Source organism: Grus americana, chromosome 1 (genome assembly GCF_028858705.1).
Source record: "Grus americana isolate bGruAme1 chromosome 1, bGruAme1.mat, whole genome shotgun sequence".
NCBI classification, from domain to species: Eukaryota; Metazoa; Chordata; class Aves; order Gruiformes; family Gruidae; genus Grus; species Grus americana.
In genome coordinates this window covers 14,366,732-14,387,474 of record NC_072852.1, presented here as the reverse complement: position 1 = coordinate 14,387,474, position 20,743 = coordinate 14,366,732, and the positions used below count along the sequence as shown (strand labels likewise).

At 40.3% G+C, this 20,743-nt stretch overlaps 1 protein-coding gene across 1 annotated transcript in view; it reads left to right on the top strand.

Annotated features, from left to right (window-relative positions):
- Window positions 1–20,743, top strand: part of RELN (reelin) — a 296,695-nt gene that overhangs the window by 172,681 nt on the left and 103,271 nt on the right. The window contains exons 11-16 of the mRNA XM_054839620.1: window positions 6,567–6,712; window positions 11,164–11,315; window positions 14,311–14,423; window positions 16,137–16,345; window positions 19,181–19,309; window positions 20,438–20,547. Of these exons, the coding sequence (XP_054695595.1) occupies window positions 6,567–6,712; window positions 11,164–11,315; window positions 14,311–14,423; window positions 16,137–16,345; window positions 19,181–19,309; window positions 20,438–20,547 (859 nt within the window). The remainder of the gene's footprint in view (window positions 1–6,566; window positions 6,713–11,163; window positions 11,316–14,310; window positions 14,424–16,136; window positions 16,346–19,180; window positions 19,310–20,437; window positions 20,548–20,743) is intronic.

Sequence of the window (20,743 nt, the reverse complement as noted above, 5' to 3'; positions counted from 1 at the left end):
ACTTAGAATTGAGAATCTTTCCTAACTTCTGTCATCATACCTTTTCTGGCTAAGACACTGTATACGGAGTATGATTTTATCAAGACTGAATCTATCCTTGCACCTGCTATCATGTCAAAATCTAAAAATTTTTAAAACCTGCGTGACTCATCCCCAGAAAGACACAATATCCAATTTATGACTCCATTGACAATGCTGTTTTAATTAATTTTCTTCATCTTTTTTCTTGTTCCTCTGCTTCTCATATCTCATCTGTTTGCATTGCCTAGATTTTAATTAAAAAAACCTCTCCTCTCTAAGGAGCAATCTGAAGTGGCAAAAATAATCACTTAAAATATTACAGTCATTAAAAAATTGGCTGCGGTCAAAGCCATGCATTTTCAATTTGCCGACAAATGATATTTTTGTTTCCTTTTAAAGTGCGTTTTGTATTTGAATAGCATACGCCAGCCAGCCTGGCTATCAGAGATGCTCCTCCAGCTGGGTGGGCTGCGTGACAACTCCTTAATGGGGGAAATTGATGGCCCTCTGCTCATGTAGAGGTGAAGGCATACTGGGCAGATTTCTTTCCATCTGCCATCAGCCCTTTGCAAGCTGGCACTGCCCAAATGCCCAGCACATTCATTCCAATGCAAGAAATGTCGCCAAAAACTAAATTGTGAGGCTACAGCTGTCTGAAAGAATCATCGGGGCCATTAGGCTCAGGAGAGATAATACGAAGAGGTGCATCAATGTTCATCTCTGATAAACATCTAATTAAGTGATGGTAAAGATGACTGCGGCTACTTTAAAGGCACAGAGGTGAACAACATTGTCATGCGAGTGTGGGGGTAAGCCTTGGGAAGATGATATGCAGCACCTCAGCCAAAAATCTGTTACATTGAGGAATTTCACACTAGTGTTTCCTGTTGATGCTTCTCCGAATGGCACAGTTGTATCAGTTAGTTGCCCTCTGTTCAGCTCTCCAAGTAAAGAAATCCCACACTGTAAAATGAAGAGGTATTTATTGATTCACAGGTTCGACTGGAACAACTGGGACAGAAGCTGGTTTGGATGAACTTCAGTGCTTCTGTTTACATTCCCAATCTTTGTCTTTTGAGCTTCTGAAAATCTTCAGGGCTGTGTCCTTAGCTGCAACGGTGGCGTGGACTGATCTGGCTGATGCCTGTGCTACTTCACATGTCAGGGTGAACAGGAGACTTCCAGCGGTCCCTCCCAGCCAACAGGTCATGCTGAGGGTAGCAGATGTCTCCTTACGTGGTGCTCTCATGCAAGTCTTTAAAAATAGGGAGATTGTTACAGCATGCTACGTGATGTAGGATCCCAGACCTTCCTTGGGGCCCTTAAGCCATTTAGATGCTGTGGAAAGTTGGTCAGTATTTATTTATGAAAACATAAATAGGTCCAGTTGGAAAGTATCTGATTTACCAAATCTGATTTCCCTGCTTTTGCTGACCAATGGTTTTGAGCAGTCCTAACTGAAACCCTTCTGCATCTCAGATGATCAAGAAGCTTTCCTAAAAGCACCTACCAAAAAAATGTGAAAGCTGTAGGTAGGGGATGTAAAATGTAAGGAGTACAGAGTAGAATAAAGAGGGTGACAGACTCTTGACAAAAATTTGATTTTGAAACCATGCACTACGCTCTCCCATAGTCTGTGTCTTCAAATTATTAGCTAATGCCCTCATAATGTACAACAGAAAGCTCACCTGAATTAATAAGACTTGCTGGCTGTCACAGACAACATGGCTAAGAACTGTACTCATAGACTAGAAATATTCATAGACTAGAAATATTCCTAGATAACAACAATTTTAGCATGAAAACGTATATTTTTGTACTAGTGGTACCATTGTAGCATCAAAGAGCCCTGAGCAAGGAATGTCGTTGAGAAAAGCAATAAGGAATTGCCTGAAGGACATCACCTTCTGGGGAATTTGCCAGGTGTGGTGGGCAGAATGGGCAAGGGCATGCAAGTTTGGTCAACTCACCAGCAGATGTAGTGGCAAGCATCAGCAGTCAAGGAAAAGTGTGTGTGGGAGATGGTGGAGGCAGGTGAGGATGAGCCATGCAGGGCTTGAAAGTAGGGAAAAGACAGTGATACTGTAACTATCCAGTAGACAAACTTCAGAAACACAGAAAATTCAGAGTGAATATTAGGTTGAAAGCAAATCTAAGCATGCTGAGATACAGGAATGCATACAGCCAATTTTCATTTTGCCGTATTCGTGAAAAGCAATAGCTTAACAATTGCAGCTAGTGAATAATAGTACTGGTAGTGCCAGATTAAATTAAACTAGTTTTTTTTCCCCTTGGGATGACCGCAGTCCCTGAACCAAACTTGGCTTCTTTCCATTTGGCAACAGGCAGAGGTTGTTTATTTAGGAATACAACAGTTTACTGATGGCAGGCTGATAGTGCCACTCCAGTTGCAGACAATGGGAAATAGCTGCTGTCATGAAGTGGCTTCACGTGTTCACGTCCCTTCAAGTGTCCTATGTAGTATTATGTAGGTGATTTGGGAGAAAACTTTCTTTAATGAATGTTATCAGATTTGTCAAAGGATTTATTCTCTAAATTAATTTTTCCTCACAAATTAGTTAACTTTTCAGTGTCCTAATTTGTGCAAGGACACACTAAATGTTTCATATGCTTTTAATCTCTTTTTTAAATACAAAATTAAACCCCACTTTAGTTCTGGACCTACAGCTGATGCTCCCATGGTAACAAGGAGAAATATCCTACAAGTCACTGTCATTGGGCCTTTTTAGTTACAAATTTTGCATAGCAGGCTCATTTGTTATCTTATAAATCATATAAGTGCAAATGAAATAATAGAAAAAATTTTGAATCTTAAATTTGTAAGAGAGAACTCTGTATCTACATAGGGAGATCTGCAGTATGTCCAGTTTAGGGAGAACTTAATCCAGTTGGTCTCAAAACACTGTACATGTTTGTTCCACATTTTTTATCACTTTAGAATGATGAAAAAATAAGACCTGTAAAATTCAGCCCTTAAGTACTAGAAGTATATAGACTACCACTGCAAGTGTAAAGCCTTTAATTTGGGAAAGAGGCAGCACAATATGTAAATTATACTTTAGTTCTTAATTTCTAAAGGCTTGGATTCAAACCCTGGGTTGAACCCAAGAGAAAATGAGTCTGATGGTTTCAATTCAGTCTCTAATCTGTTCAAACCCTATTACAAACCCACAAAATAATCCAACACAGCAGCATCCTGGATGTTGAACAAGGCTGACAAGGTAGTTGGGGGTGATTACGGTGAGGGACCATCTCCTGTGGAGCTTCTTTTGGTCCTGGAAAATTTGGCTGAGTGCTCTTTGAGGTTATTCACCCCTCAGCAGCCCATCGGATGATGAAAAAAAAAAAAGAAAAAAAAGGCAGTAAAAGCAGCAACAGATAGCAACGGCTTGGAAAATGAAAAGAAAAATATGGAAGCTCATTGTGAACTGGGGATTTGATGAATATACAGGTGAGGGAAATGTGGCAGGTAGGAGAGGATGAGATCATGAGCAGAGGAGCCCTGGTCCTTGCTGGGGCAGCACGGCTCATGCAGGTGGGGCTGGTCCTCACCTGCTTCTCCCATGGACAAGTGTCCAGGGTCCCAAATGGTGACACTGGGGCAAAAATGTACCAGAAAATGCTGGCCCTCCCTGAGAACTTTAAAAGATGTGTTTTGAGCATCTTTCTCATCTCTTTAAAGGTAATGAGCTTCTATTACTGGTTTCGTAGGTATGTGGAATAACAGAAGGAGTTAAACCCCAGTCTGAACTTTTCTTCTGCGTAGCTGTTACACATGAGATTCAAAGCTAACATGAACAGAGGTTGATTTGAGCCATATGTTGTGTGGGTCATTAACACATAAAATACACATAATATACATATTCATAGATACTGTGTAGCTGTCTATAAAAGCATAGAGGTAGTTTTATAGAACTAATGAAATAAATTATGCTTCTGTATCCTTTTGAGCTTTCATAAAGGGTTGATAATACACCACTGTAAAAATAATTACGTATTCACCCTTTTGCCAAACTGCCCATTTATTTATCTTGACACCCTAAATGGAAACTCCATCAGACATACTTAAGTAAATATTCCATTAGACAGCAGAAGGAGATACAAATGTTAAGTGATAATGGGGCTGTATCTGGTTTGTGTTTATTTTAATAGGTGGCTTTCATCAGGCAGGAGATTACTCATTACATGCCCCACTATCAAGTATATACTTGCATACAACTTAGCACCTGAGAAATAAGATTTATAAAGGATTTTCCAAAGCTTGTATGCAATTGTAATAACTAGCTCAGTAGGATCTATGTGTCTGTTTGTTTCCTAAGAGATGAAGGGTTACGTATAAATCTGAATTAAGTTCTAGTCTGAATTTTTATTTTCAGTGTATTTACTTGACTGCCTGCACATAATAGGAGTTTTGTGGCAGATTGATTGACGGATAAAGGACACTTCATTTCTGTGCAGCAAATGAAGAAAATTCTGAAAAGCAAGAAGCAAAATAAACAAATTATTCTTAAAATTCTGATCTTAGCAATACCTGTGAGCATGAAGGATAAAATCAGTGAACAAAAGCCATTTCTCAGTCAATTATAAATAACTGCTTAGTACAAACAGTGTTTTTCAAAGAGAAGTAAAATACAAAAGTGTTTCATTCATTTCCACTAGTTATAAAATATTTTATGTGTAAATTATTCTGCGTTTTCAGTGGCAGCAGCCGCATACATGGGCACTGTGTATATGGTGCATTAACAGAGTAAGAAGACTTGTGGCAAAATCTATTTAATTTCTGTGATAAATTATCAACACTTCAGAATCTCTCTATTGCTTTGACCTTTCTTTGAAAGAAAAATACTTTAACAGCAATTTATTTTAGCAGTTGAAACAGTCTTTACATTTTTATAATGTGTTTATTTCTTTGAGTGATATTTAGTCAGTGTTAATAAACATAGAGCTGTTGTCATTCAACTACAGACCAGAAAGTCTCTATACAAAAATCAGACTTCAAGTACTCAGATTTTTTCCTAACAATGTGTAAGCACCTCTAGAAATGTAGTCACAAATTACATTCCTAAATATAAATTGCTAAGTTATGAGCAACTAGACTTGAAAGTCATCAACAAAAGAATTTCAGCTATGTCTTTTTTTGCATTGATAAATGAAGGAAGAGTTACAGAATCTGACAAAATGTGTTATTTTGTAGTCTGCTTATAAAATCCCACAGACAAAGATGTACTGGGCAGTTTTCATTTCTTGCCACATCTTTCTCTTTGTTAAAAATTTAATTATTCACATATGTGGCACTACCATGACCTTTTTAAACTCAGAAGAGGTGATTGTCACTGTTTCCCTCGGCGCGTTATGAAGGGGTTCAGAGACAAGAGGGCACTGCATAGACGATACTGAAAAGGTCACTGCAATTTGGCATTATTATATCTCTCTTACAGTTGTTGAACTGTGGGTAAGAATGCAGAATTATTCTAATTAATCATTTCTTATTTCAGCTTTCACTTTTAATGCAACCAACATTTCCTCCCAAAAAAGTGTTTCAGCTAATTATTACTTTTATCAGTATTTGTTTTAATACGTACAATTCAATAAAATTCCAAGTTCTCAGTTTGCATTAAGACCAGGTAGATCTTCTTTAGAAGCTTACTGTATCTGCTTCAGACACACAGGTTTTACAGACTTTTACCATTTTATCAGACACACAAGAGGGCAAAAGTAGGGTGGAAGAAAGAAGAAAATCTGTACTGTAACCCCCGAGTGCTCCTCACAGACAGTTTCTTCCAGGTCGATACTCCTGGAGAGTCGTGGTAGGCAGGACAGGTTGGGGCAGACGCGTGGCTTCACTGGGCGCTGCTGAGGCGGTATAAACAGAAATGGAACAGGAAAAGGAGATGCATTGAGTGTGGGGGCAGCCTCAGGACCCCAAGACTGCCATATCACAAGACCTAGTTGCCTATAGAGCTATTTGTTATGCTATTCAAATTAAATACGGCAAATATAGCCTTTTCACTTGTACGGTTCAGGCCCAAAGTTTATTGTATGGCAGTATATAGCAATTTTACACACAAACACCTCTTCTGGCAAAAATTCAGGCATAGAAATCTGACGTGTTTCACAGCAAGAAACTCTTATGCAGACAAAATACCCATAGCAATATTTGATATACTACTGAAGTTATTTGTACACACAGTTCTGTGTATGCCAGACATAGTGGCAATACTTCAAAATAGAAATAAACACCCAAAGGCATGGTACATGTCTTTTCTCTGCAAACACAGTTTTACAATGGTCTGTAGTGCGTTTGTAGGGAAGCAGGTACGAGATTAGGACACGATCATCATTGAAGGTAGGCCAATAAAGATAAAAGATGACTGTCCATTTTTTTTTTTTAATTTTTATTTTGTTTCAGGCATCGCTGAGTCATTAGGTAACATACAACTTGCTCTGAGCTCTGACGATGTGTGAGCAGGACACCTTACAAACCCGATGTAACGTCACCTCCCCTGTGCTCCTTTTGTCCACAGCATAGCTGCCAGTCAGACGGAAACTCCATCTACTTCCATGGGACAGAAGGCAGCGAGTTCAATTTCGCCACAACCCGGGACGTGGACCTTTCCACGGAGGATGCCCAGGAGCAGTGGGCAGAAGAGTTTGAGAGCCAGCCCAAAGGGTGAGTACGCCTCACCTGTGTACGGCTGTAAGACTAGAATAAATAGCAATACAGTAAATAACAGGCAATTGTGGATTTTAGGAAGGAACAAGTTTGGAAAGCCCAGGAGAAACAGTCTGTCTCCAGACCATCCTGTCACCAAAACTTTTAATGAAAAATCATGCTTGTGCATTATATAGTCATTCTGAAGAAACACACAGTGTTAATCTGTTTCTTTCATTCTGTCACAGCTGAGCGCTGTTAACAAACTCATATCCATGTGAAATCAAATTTCTTGAGAAATTCACCCCCCTGTGGAACCCTCCTGTGAGCCATGCTTTCCCACGAGAGAGCTCCTGCTTGTGCGGAAGCCTGCAGGTGCCGGAGGAGGTGGAGGCAGGAGAGCTGAAGCAGCAGCCTGCTCCCACCTTCCAGCACCAAGGGCATGGCCATGCCTGCCCTGCAAGAGCTGAGGATCTGGCTGATAATTTCCTGTTTTTACTTTATATATATATATATATTTGGATTCAAAGAGTACCTGTAAAGCCAAATCCAGCAGTGACTGCTGCAAGGGCACAGAAAGTAGAGAAACCATCTAGGACAGCAAAATTAGTACTCTTACCAAAACATGAGTGAGCTTTAAAAAAAAAAAAAAAAGTGTCCTGGTATAGAAGTATCATTTTATATACCTCAGTGTATAAATTCTGACAAAAAGAAAATAACCAACAATGTGGTCTTGATTCTTTTATATTTAAAAAAAAAATAATTTCATTAGTTGCTGTAACCCCAGAGCAATAAGAAACATACACTGTTAATTTATGGGTCTCTACTGAACGTTGATTTTAACTTACAAAGCGCTTCAGATCGTTAGCAGCTGATTCAAATGATGCCTATGCTGTGCTGAAGGTAAAGAGCACCTTTTACGAAATACTTGCTAATAAGAACACAGTTTATATTGGGCTTACAGCAAAAATATTCACTGTGAACTCTGTCCCCATTTGAATCATCAACCTATGGCACAGCGGGTGCTGTTTCAGACAAAGGAAAGAAAATGAGTACATGTGTGTTGTGTGGTAGGTGAACATGCGGGATATGTTTGGGATGTTCTCTTAGTCTCGTTTCCATCTTGAAAAAACAGGATGGGAGTGTTACCTGGGGACATCTGCCCTGTCTGTAGATCCTGCCCCTGCTGGACCAGGTGTCTGGCTGAGCTAAGTTGGGCCAGATCCCTCATCGTCAGCTATTCTTATCAGGGTACCTCCTTCTTAGATAATGAGTAAACTTTTAAATATTAATTACAGTAGTAAATGCTGCAGTGAGTAGAAATATGGAAATAAAATGCTTATACCATACCCTGGTTAGCAAAAGCACAATTTCTTCCGAATTAGGAATGTTACGTTTTCACTGTCACACAGTACCTAGCTCCAATGTGCAGGTGCCACCGCTCAGCTAGGAGCGAGGCAGGGTGCAGCCCCAGATGCATTTTACACTCTCATCCTGCATGAGGTCCCAGGAGCCAGGTCCTGATCTGCCCTCCTGCATGTAAAATCTCAGTGGTACTGCAGCCTGCCCTAACAGGGGGGAACTCTGTTTCCCGAGGCACTAAGTGGCCAGCCCAAGGCTTCACAACGTTCTCCTTTTTTTTGCTTTTCAAATTTTATTCTATATTAGAAACTTCCTTCTCTCGATTGTTGCTATAAGAATGGGAGTTTAAATTGCATGCAGCCATGAATACACACTGAACTTGGGTGGTACTATGGAATACATACCCATCGTATAAAATTGTCACCACCACTGTCTTTGCAACACTTCTGTGGGGCATTGCTTTGGGAATTGTACACCACTGCAAATAGATGAGCTGCCTTAATTCCGTGTTAGAGAAATATGAATGTTATTTGAACTATATTTTAAATATTGTTTTACTGTACTCAAATAGTCACAGAAACACTTTATACCTGAGACAGAGCTCGCAGGAAGTTCTCAGGCTTCCCTTTGTAACATCACCTGGAGCCTGTCATCTCTCAATCATAGAATCATAGAATCAAAGAATCATAGAATGGTTTGGGTGGGAAGGGACCTCAAAGACCATCTAGTTCCAACCCCCTGCCATGGGCAGGGACACCCTCCACTAGACCAGGTTGCCCAAAGCCTCATCCAACCTGGCCTTGAACACTTCCAGGGAGGGGGCATCCACAGCTTCTCTGGGCAACCTGTTCCAGTGCCTCACCACCCTCATGGTGAAGAATTTTTTCCTTATATCTAATCTAAATCTACCCCTCTTCAGCTTAAGGCCAGTACCTGCCCTTGTAAACAGTTCTCAAAGGAAAGGCAAAAGCATCTCTCAAAAAGGAGAGCAAAAGGAAGCTCACATGTAGGGGTGACCACCACCTCCCTCTGCGCCAAATGTTCTCAGAGGTGAGACATCTGAAAGGGCTCAACAGTGAGTGCAGAGCAGCTTATCATTGGTTTTAAAAACCAGTTGCTCAGTATTTTTTGTATGTCCCACCTAAAGCAGTAGGCTACAGGGATAGGGATTGCTGTTAGTACCACGCATCCTCCCATTGTCATTCTGTTTCTCTTTAATTGCATAAATTAGGGCCTGATCCTAAAAGCGGACAGATCCTCACATCAGGCTGCCTCTGGTCTCTCTAGCAGAGACATTGCTACTCCATGGCCAGTAGATCTAGTTTAGATCCAAATATCATTCTATCACCTGTTTTGTAAAGAAGAATTTCAAGAGTCACGTGAGGGATAAATGAATTCAAATGTAATCTTAAATCAAGAATGTCTACATCTCTGTCATGCCATCAGCCAGGTTCCTTCTCCATTTATCCTTACAGACAGTGTCTTGATGTATTTCTATTAAAGTGCCAGGTTTTTTTAACGTTGTAGAACTTTCTGGTTTTCATTTCTAATGCTGCCTAAAAGGAGAGGATCCCTGGAAACATCCATGATCTGCATCATTCATGACCCCAAGTTGTTTTGTGGGTCAGCACAGAGAGTGTTTTAATTGAGCTAAATAGAGCATATAAAAGATCAATGGAGCATTGTGAGATTTGGTCATGTAAGTTAAAGTAGGCACAACTGTTTAATTCTGTACTTGCCTTCAGCCCAAGAGACCCATTTTCAAAATTGTATTTTGATTATATTGCACATTACCTTTAAGAAGGCTGCACGACAGAATTAGGGTTAGGTTAAACTGCGCTTCCATTAAAATATCTATATTTATATCATAAAGCTTTTCAGCGGTGCTAAGCTCGCTAATTCCTGTGTAAATGACTGACAGTTTTAAAGCAGGATTTCCAACCAGGCACGTTGCTGGTCTGTCGCAGCTTAGTTCAATAGGGAAACTGGCAGCTTTTAAGGAGATCCTAGAAATACATTTTGAAATAGTTGGAATGGTTAAACTGATAAATAGACTGTTACGTTCTTGAAATGACAGGTTTTGAAATTGTTATATGGCACATCGCTGCTAGAGGTTGTTTCTGCTGGAAGGGGACAGGAAAAGGCTTTGCCTTCCCACAAAGGTTTCTGAACTTCAGTGTTTTCTTATTCATCCTGAATCATGCTGGCTACTTAAATGATTGGATTACCAGGATTTAATGATTCTAAATAATTTCATTTCTTTATCAGCCTTATAATTTTAAAATGCTTTATTATGAATTAATTGACTTCAACATGAATAAATAATGTATCAGACCAAAATAATATACAAGTTTTCAACAGTTTCTAATCTTTCAAAATATTTTAATCGAGTTTTGAAGAAACCAACACTTTCATGATGAAAACATATTTTCAATACAAATATTTAATTGAAAAATTCTGCAACAGCTCTTTTAATTATCACTGAATAAAAATAAGATAAAATGTTGTATAGAAAAACCGAGAAAGATCGTATCATCACATATTAGAAACACAGCAGTCTTTTTTCATACTCTGTTCATGTGTTAGTTAAAAACTGTTACCCTGAATGCTCAAAAAGATGAAAAGAAAGCATTTTCAGCTATTACCTACATATTTAATGAGTGTATAGCAGATATGGTGGACATGTGCCTTTTCAAGTTTCATTGATCTATAAACCTTAGATTATACAAAATGAAGCAGAATGCAATTATATTTTAAACATTTTTATGCCAGAAAAATAATGACAATGATAGAACAACACAACACTGAATATTTGGTAATACAGTCATTAAAAGCCTTTTTTTTTTTAGTAACTTATGCTTTTCTGCCAATTTATTTAAAATATTTACATTTACTTTGCTTTATTTGAGTCAACTGAGTTTAAAAGTTGGTATTGAATTTGTAAGTCATGTCACAGGAATCACATTTGAAACACTGCGTTTTGTTGTCCTCTGTAAGAGTAGAAGCAACTACTTTCGTATGTACAAATGAACTCCCAGAACATGTTTTGTACAAGTTTATCGGTAACGCGCCTCTGCGCATTCTCCGCCCACTGTTGATGTCTCCAGGTGGGACATATTTGGAGCCGTCACTGGTACTGAATGTGGGACACTGGAATCTGGCTCAGCTATGGTATTTCTCAGAGATGGAGAAAGAAAAATATGCACTCCATACATGGACACTACAGGTTACGGGAACTTAAGATTTTATTTCAGTATGGGTGAGTATATATTCCTAATGTAATACAAAACGCGAAGCATGTGAGAATTAAATTCTGCAGTGTGCACAGAACTGTTTTAAATACTCCTCAGAAGAGGATAGCTCTGATTCATGACTCTGATGTCCATGAGGGTGTAAGACTGACCACTCTCAGTCAGACCAAAAGTCCACCCTTCTGGATGCCCACACAGGTGTACAAACATGATGGGCACATAAATAGGCCTCCCAAAAATATTCTTCCAGATGGCACTGACTTGCAGATGAAAATCTTTCTGAACGAGACAGGGCATTCTGGGTTTAGTAGCCCTTGGTGGGCGTTTCTCCCATGGATTTATCCAGACTTTATTTTTGGATGATAAAAATATTTAGCTCCGGGTTAAAACACTTTAATATAGAAGTTACATGAAGGTATGTCCATGTAAGGTCAGTGTCTAAACTTCCCTTACAGTTAGAGGACATGCGGTCAGTACTGTTGCTGGACAAACCCATTCAGCTCACCATGAGATATCTGTGCTAGACCAGCTGAGCAGCTGCCTGGACTGACGGCATGGGTTGGATCTCCCTTGATATAAAGGAAGCTTAAACACCTGGTGCACACATAGGTGTGGGATCACTCTGGTTCAGTCCTCAGGCAGGGTTCGTTACACAAGCACAGGTTGTTGTTGCCACTTGAGGTGTCCAAGCATATCTGAGACATCAGCGCAAGGCTGGCGGGTATAACCCAGGACTTGGGGGAGAGTCACAGCCTGCTGGAATAGCAGGTAGGTGAGGCAGGCCCCTCCACAGTGCCTAAAATGATCCTTGGTACTAGTGTTTAATCAACTGAACCTGCCTGTTGTGCCCACAAGATCCTGTAACATCTCCATAGTTTAACAATTCTTCACATGAAGAAGCATCTTCTTGTCTTGTATCTTCTAATTTCACTCAATGCCCCTTACTCCCTTATTAGAAGAGATAGTCATATCTTTGTTATCCTTGCCACACCACAGAGGACTGTTATATCCTCCTGCAGTCATATCCATGTAGACTCTTGGTGTTAATCCACCAGAGTCAACAGAGTTGCACCTGAGGATAAGATACGAGTAGCGAAGAGGTAGGACAGCCTTACCTGGTTGAACCCATAGAACAGTTTCTGCTCAAAAGCTCTTACTATACTGATAAACATTTTCCTCTGCTAATGTATTGGCCCAGGGTGAGATTCACACAGAGTACGCTATAGTGTGCTACAGTCTTGGAGGAGGTATGGCCTACATTGTGTCATCCCTAGTGAAAGCACTGATGTGGCGTTAGCATTCACTGTGGACCTTCCCTGCTGGAACAAAGTGCAACCTCAGTCATTTACAAGGGCTAAGAAAGCAGCCAAGAACAAACCTGTCCTGCTGCTCCCCTCCCCACTGTTGCTGTCAGTGCAGCTGCATTAGTTCAATGTTGCAACAGACCAAAATCCCTGTGAACATCGTGGTTATCATTCAGTAACTCAGTGTTTTTCCAGAACTTTTATTTTGCACATAAAGGAAATTGCATGAGGTTATTCTCTCAACACCAGATTTAGAGGAGGTGAGGATTTTTGCTTAAAAGTAGAGAATAATAGAATAATAAAGGAGGAAGCAGAGACTAAACTTGTGACCTCCACAAGCAACCTTCTGCATCAACAAGAAAAAACACCCTTTATTTAATGAGTGGAAGACCTCATGTTGTTGTCCTAAATTGTCGCACATCTCCTCTGTGTTACATGAATTACCAATAAAGCACAGGAAAAAGAGGATGCTTTTTCCCAGTTCTTCCAAGCATTACAACACCTGCAAGAGAAACAGGAAAGAAATTTGCTCAACCTTCTGAACTTAGGGGAGAAGTTGTCAGCACATGCAGGCACAGAGGATAGTGGGATATTGCTTGAAAAATGTATTCTGTAAGCACTTGTAAATTAAATAAATAATAGTTTAAACATTCAGGCAAGCAGAGGATTTGAAAGGACACATGGATGTTCCTTATTTCAGTATAATACACATCAGAGATGTACATCTTATCTAGTTCTCGGGGATGCTTTGCCTAGTCCATTCCAAGAACTGGCCACCTGTAATGAAACAAGCAGAGAAAGTGTTTCACATATGCAACCTTTCTACTCTACAGGCTTTTCAAAGAAGCTTCCTCATCCTGTTTTTTTTCTGGGTTTTGTTCTGGGGTTTTTTTAAATACCTGCAGTACCCATAGTGTACAGGGAAATGATATTTTCTGTTTCAATTACAGCTACTTTGAAAAACTTTTTTCCAGAACACCAAACTGATGTCCATCTCATAACTATAATGCAGAGCTTAATGCTCATATTTGCCATCTGCTATTTCAGAGAAGGTTAATAAGTGTTTTGGGTTCTACCGATATAAGGATATTTCACACGTTGCCCCATTCCAATGAGGCAACTATGTCACACATGTTTTGTGTGATACAATAGACTCCACCCATCCCTTTTAGGATATGGTGTAGACAGTAGAAGCAGCAGCACAACAAATAAGGTACACAGCAGTTGTCTTTGTTTCCTACTACCAGCAAATTCTCAGCTGCCAAACTATCAGCTGAGAAGTATTTAAGAGGTCCTCACATACGATGTGTGTGGCTGCATGGAGTATGAGTACTAAATAACAGTTTACTGAAGAGAACTCAAAAAGCAGAGCATTTTTATGTAAATAGGATTTAAAACATACAGATAGGAGTGTTGCTTTGGGCACAGCATCTTCTATTAAAATTGTTTTGATAAGCTGATTAAGAGAGGTACTTGAGGTTTTCATAATTGTCAACCCCCTTGATCTCTGGCGTGGTGTATCTGATCAAATAGTTCTATACACTGTGTCCTTAGGGCTGGTGTTCTTTTCTTTCCTATCCTAAGTTAAATAGCAGCCGGTTGTAATTATTTTCATAATTATATCTGCATAATATGATTCCACTTTCCAATAACAAGGGCTTCAATTAATTTTTTTCTCCCTCAAATGTGTGTTGTACAGGGGGAACTTGTGATTCTGGAGAATCCCATGAAAATGATGTCATACTTTATGCCAAGATTGAAGGCAGGAGGGAACACATACCTCTTGATACCCTGACCTATGCTGCTTACAAGGTAAATCGTCTTAAACAAAGTAGGTGGATGGGATGGATAGATCAATCTATTTTCAAGCCATCACAACAATGTTGTAGGTTGAATTCCAAAGGGACAGTCAAACACGACCTTCCCAAGCACGTAAATCACGCGCAGATCTCACGGCGATAGGGTGCCTTTGCAGCACGGCTCTGCAGTTACTGCTGGTTACTCCACCCCAGAGCAGGACTGTGGCGTTGGCCAGTGCTAGGATAACAGGCAAATGGGCAATGGGAAAAAAATTTCAGCCATCAGCTGAAAACTTTAGTGATAATGTTTCCTCACAAATAATTACTCTTGTCTCCCCTCAAGCTCCTGCTAGCCATGGTTTGATACTCAGGAGCTACATCCTGAGAGGGTCAGTCGTGATGGGATCAGTGGCTGGGAGGAGAGTGACTCAGAAGTGCCTGGATGTCTTTCCTGTGCCTGGTGCAGGGAATTTCACATTTTACACTTTCCATTTCCATTTTAAATACGGTTGTGTGCCTTCTTAGAGGGTCTGCAGTGATGCGGGCATGAACTCAGCCATAGGATGTGGTTGCTGGCAGTGTGCACAGGCAGCTTCTCCTCTGCCCATAGTGCAGCCTCCTTCCAACCACGTCTGCCACCCTCAGGCAGGACCACAAGGACCTCAAGCTTGCTGTCAGGATCCTTCCTGTCTAGGGCACCGAAGCACTTACACCATGTCTACCCAGAGTAACCCAGCCCTGAGGTTTCCTTCACTCTGCTGCCGTGAAAAAGACAGCAAAAATCGATAGGTAATACACATACATGAGGATGCACTAGAGATTCAAACGCAGTGTGCTTACACAGTGTGTGGGAAACGTGGTGGTAAAGATGCAGCTGGTTTCAGGCACAGGTCTGTGTGCATTTTCACTGTAACTAACATTCAGAGAGCAAATGTTTACAGTAGGGTTTGGCCTGCATTTGGTTGAGTCACTTGCATTGTTTCATTGTGCGTGGCTTCCCTCCTCGCCTGCTTCTGTGTGAAAGACGGGGTAGAACTTTTTTTACAACTAAGGAAACTGTAATTGTAAAATAATAAAAAATTAATTGGGGAACTCGGGGAAAGATAGGATCTGAAATTACACTGACTTCATTGTGGAGTTTATTTTAAAACAGGCGGTTTTAAAGCTGACATCCTCTTTTGACATAATGAAATTACGTTGCTTTAGGACAAAGGCTAAGCTTTGTAAAGCAGTGCTTTCATTTATTTCAACAACATAACATCCTCCCTACATATGCCTGTGAACTCCCGCTGTTACTCCATTCTCACGTATTCAGACTAGACGTGCCACTGCCCTGTGTTTGCTTCTGTGAGCTGAAAGGCTGCAGGATAAATATCATCTTCCATTACCAACCGAGCACTGACAAAATAAACTGGTATTTTTCAGAGCACAGAAGGTATAGTCTTTTCTACAGTGTCTTTACAACCAAACCGATCCCACTAAGGTGATAAGCAGCACTGGTATCCCGAGCATTAACAGCTATGCACATAATATAAAATGTTTTTATTTGGGGTCTGGTGTGGAAAAAGGTGGCTAAGAAAAGTTAACAGAAATGAAGCAAGGAGAGAGAAAAGCACGTTTGGTTGAACACATTTGAAGTTGCTTTTCTATTTTAAATAGTATTTTTCCATGTGATCTTTTTAAATATTATTTGGTTTGTTTAAGCCTGATTTAATTTCTTTTAAAGGTTCCATCTTTGGTTTCTGTTGTCATTAGTCCGGACCTGCAGACTCTGGCAACCAAGTTTTGCCTGAAGCAAAAGAATCACCAAGTCCACAACAGGAATGTCTGGGCTGTGGATTACTTCCACGTCCTTCCAGTGCTCCCTTCCACAGTCACTCACATGATCCAGTTTTCCATCAATTTGGGTTGTGGAACGTATCAACCTGGTAACAGGTAAAACAGGCCAGAATTCTCTTGTTTGTTTTCTAGTACATTTTGGTTTATAGGATCTATATGAGTGTTTGAATTGTTTTTATTGGAAAGAATGAAGCCAATTAATAATGACAAATAAAAGCTGCTCAAAAGCTAGTGTTTCTCCTGATCTCCACAGGCCCAGGTTTATATACCTCATATGCAATAAGGAGTCTATTAAATAGCTTTCCAGGTCAAAACTTGCTTTTCTTAGTCTATTATTCTGAAATATGCTAATGATTTCAGAGAACTTTTGCTTCAGTTTCTAATGGATATGAGATTTACATCTTAATACTGTGTAAAGGGGAAGGTACTAAAGGCAACAACAGAAACCTACCACAAGCATAACTAATTCTTGTAAGACTGGTGATAAATGGCCATCGCCTTGTTGACCACCAATGCGACAACCTCACTGCCTGTACATTGACCACAGAGCTCTCTTGCTGTCTTCACCTCATTGGGACATTCAACATGATTTTTTCCATGGACTTAAGGGGGAGGGAAAGGGAAAGGAGTCATTTGCTGCCCCATATTTTGTAGAATATTAGAAAGGTAGGTTGGAAGGGACCTTCAGAGGTCATCTAGTGAAACCTGCTGCTGCAGGTGGGATCGTTGCCAGCATAGGGCAGGTCAGCCACGGCTTTGCCTATCCAGACTTGAAAACCTCCATGGACAGATATTGTGCTACCTCTCTGGCTGACCTGCTCAAGTGAAAAAGTGTTTCCTAATGTCCAGTACAAAACTCTGAAGCCGTGTCTTTATGCCATTGCCCTTTCTACTGTGCTTGCCAGTGCTGAGGAGAGTTTGACTCTGCCTCCCTTGTGAGTTCCCTCTGCACCATCACAGGCTGCCATGGCTCACCCCTCCTCACCAGGCTGAGCAAGCCAGCCCCCCAGCCCCTCCTCGCTCAGTGCTCGAGGCAATGGACGTCTTGGTCATCCTCTGCTTCACCTCTCCAGTTTCTTAACATCCTTCTCTGAATAGGGGACTCAAACCCAAACTGTCCGCTGTCCCTTTTTCCTTATGTACATGTGAGACTGTTTATCCTGATATTTTATGAGCATTAAGTTGCTTTATATTTTTTCCAGAGTCAAGACTTTAAAGTAAGAGACTGTAACTCCTTTCACATCCACATTCTGTGGCATCTACTTCTGACTGGGAAGAGCTGCATGAGCACCGACAGTCCTATCAGCCATGCAGGGCAGCAGAATTCAAGGGGCAGCAAGAGTCAAGGCATTGCACTTATATTTGATAGGAAGGGAAGGCAGCAACATTTTTCTACACGGAAAGTGAAAACTTTGCCTGTAAACACTCCTGGCCTGTAAACATGGGTTATATAAAGTCTCTGTCTCAGTCTGTTATCTAATGGGGATTAGTATACACTTTGAAAGATTAATATTCTTCCTTCACGTAAACTATTTCTGAAGCAGAAGCGAGCTTCTTCAAAAGAAGCACAAGGTCTCCATTACTCCTATTTGTATTTTCCAAATACAGCAGCATTTCCAATCTCCTGGTCTACAGCATTATTCATAATGCTTTCATTACTGCAAATGTGAGAGATTTGCACAAAATATATGCAGTAAATATGACCCTCCAAGGTGTCACTACAGTTAAATCTGAAATAAATTAGTCAAAATCACCATAAACCATTTTAATACACATTTATAATATCGCAGTGATGGTACATTTAAATGAAGTAATATTGTCAGCAAATTATAATGAAAAGGAAAAGTTATAATCCAATAATTTAGTACTGAGGTGATGAATTATGACTTTTATAATGTTCCATTGGCATTACTTAAAATAAAACAGACTATTACGAGCTAATTATATGGAGGAAATTACAAGAGTATTTCAGTAAAATACTAAATCCTTAATAAATCAAGCACTTTATATATTACTTTTTCAAGGTCCTGAAAAAGACCTAAAGTAAAAGATCTAAGGATTTCCTCCCACTCCTAGACTGTAAACAGTGGTTTTTTAAATATGCAGTGAAACAGGGAAGGAAAAAAATCTAGTAATAGCTTTTTGAAAACTGAACTTATCAATGAACTTTTGGGATAATGGGTTTAATAACTCATTGTCATGGACTCAGTGGATGGTCTCAGAGTTTCCCGTTCTCTAATATCACTATCTGCACATGGATGGTTTGGTTTATGGCTAGTCAATGAAACCGGAGAACAGCGGCCTTTTTCCTGGCAAATCTGGAGTTTGTCCCTATGTCCCTGTGATTCTCAAAGTTCACCACTGAGCAGTCCAGGCTCTGAGAGGTGGGAGGAAGCCTCCAGAGACCACTACGGCTGGGTAGCGCAGAGAGTCCCACGGCTCCTCGGGGCTTTGCCTGCCATGGGGGCTCTCTGAAGGGTTCACTTCCCCAGGTCCCCTCCACCCTCCGCAGTCCTCACGGGGGGCTGGCCCTTTTCACCTTTCCGCAGTGCATTGTTCCTGTGCTCACGTGATGCTGTCTAGCTCTGATGAATCCAAGTTTTCTCATTATTTTTTAAACCATTTCTAGCCATTTAAGAGCAGCGGCATAAAAACAATAACTAGATGGTGGCCAAACAAGGACTAGGTGTTTTGACAATCCTCCAGTCCATAGGCCACTCTTTTGTTTTTTAAACACTCAGACTTGCTTCATGTTTGTATTTTCAGGATTTTTTTGTATCCCAAGCCTGCTTAAAATGATTTCACGTTTCAGCATTGGTTATTAGGAATAGCAGATTTGGTGGTTTTTCAGTGTTGGAACTACTACATTCCCATCTATGCCAGGTAGGCTCATGGTGTCTTTCTCCTTTCTTTCCTTCACTGTGTTATCAGCGTCAGCTTGGAGTTTTCAACCAACCATGGTCGCTCTTGGTCCCTGCTCCACACTGAGTGTTTGCCTGAGATATGTGCTGGGCCTCACCTCCCCCACAGCACCGTCTACGCCTCTGAGAATTACAGCGGGTGAGAATGTTCTCTGCAAAGCTAACTGAGATGCAAGATTAGAGAAGTGAATTATAGGTGACAGAAGAAAGCAGGAAAGCACGCAACCCCATGTCATCTTTCATTTTTTACTAGCTGAGGACAGCAAGGAAGGAGTGTTCAGGTCTCCCTGACTGCCCAGTAATGAAATTTGAAGTATATGGGGCTGCTTCTGTGGTATAATGTTATTTTTCTGATGCTAAAGATAAATTAAAAAAAAAACCTGTGGACAACATGCTGGTAATTAAAAGAAAAGTTATACCTTGTCAAAGCCACAGAAGTTTTCTTCTTAGTCAGAGGAACCATCAGTTAAAGCCATATTTACATCCTCAAACACCTTTACTCACTTGGAATCCCAATACTGGGCTACAACAAAGCACATACTCTGTACTTCTGCAGATGGAGATGGTTGTTAGTATCACTTTCTTATATCAACCCTTCTCTTTATTAAGTCTGTTCGGCACTGCTCTGACCATAAAATGAACTGCGACATCTTGTTGCATAATACAAATCCCAAGACTCTGTATCCCTCTGTATCCCAAATTCCAGAGCCACTTCAGAGCAGCGGCTATGGCCATGAGAAGAGAGTGTAATTGAATCTAGTGACCCCCATTTCTATACCATTTCCATAGGAACCTTTGCCCTGGTGTGTGTAGGAAATGTAGCTCCTGTGGATGACATAAGAATGATGGCTCAGACCACAGCAGGCCAAATCCTCCGTGTCCCTCTTCTTACCCCCAAGGGCTTCCACCAAGCAGAGCTCAGTCATACTGAAATATGCAGTATGCAATATTCACTGTGATGGAGGAGTTGCTATAGCAAAGAAGGTTAAAATCTTTGCCGACTTGATGAATTCATACAGGGAAAAAAATGGCTGGGTTTTATAATGGAGTAATTAACATTCATATATTGTATGAAAATATCAAGTGCCATGTCCTTTTTTTATTTTCATTTATATTTTCAAAAGCTGCAGTGACTTCACTGCTTCGAGCAGATTTTAGAATTAAAAATTCTCACAAAGCTTCCAGTATAAGTAAACACATCTGCAAAACATACAGTTGCTTAACAACTGTCAGTGTAAAATCTAAGTATTTTTGCTATGTATTTCAGGTGGAACCGAATAACTATTCCCCTTCCCAATGCAGCGTTAACAAGTGACACCAGGATTCGATGGAGACAAACAGGACCAATCCTTGGAAATATGTGGGCAATCGATAATAGTTAGTATTCTTATCCATAATCATGATATATCAGAAGAGTAAATTTTTATATGTTGCTCCAAGTAAATATATTTTTGAGAATCACAGGTCAAAGGATTTTTGTTTTGTTAAATTCCTTTTCTTGATAACGAGTGCCTTTTGAAGCTGGAGGGGAATTCTATCATTTCAAAAGACAATAGACTAGTAGACTACCCTT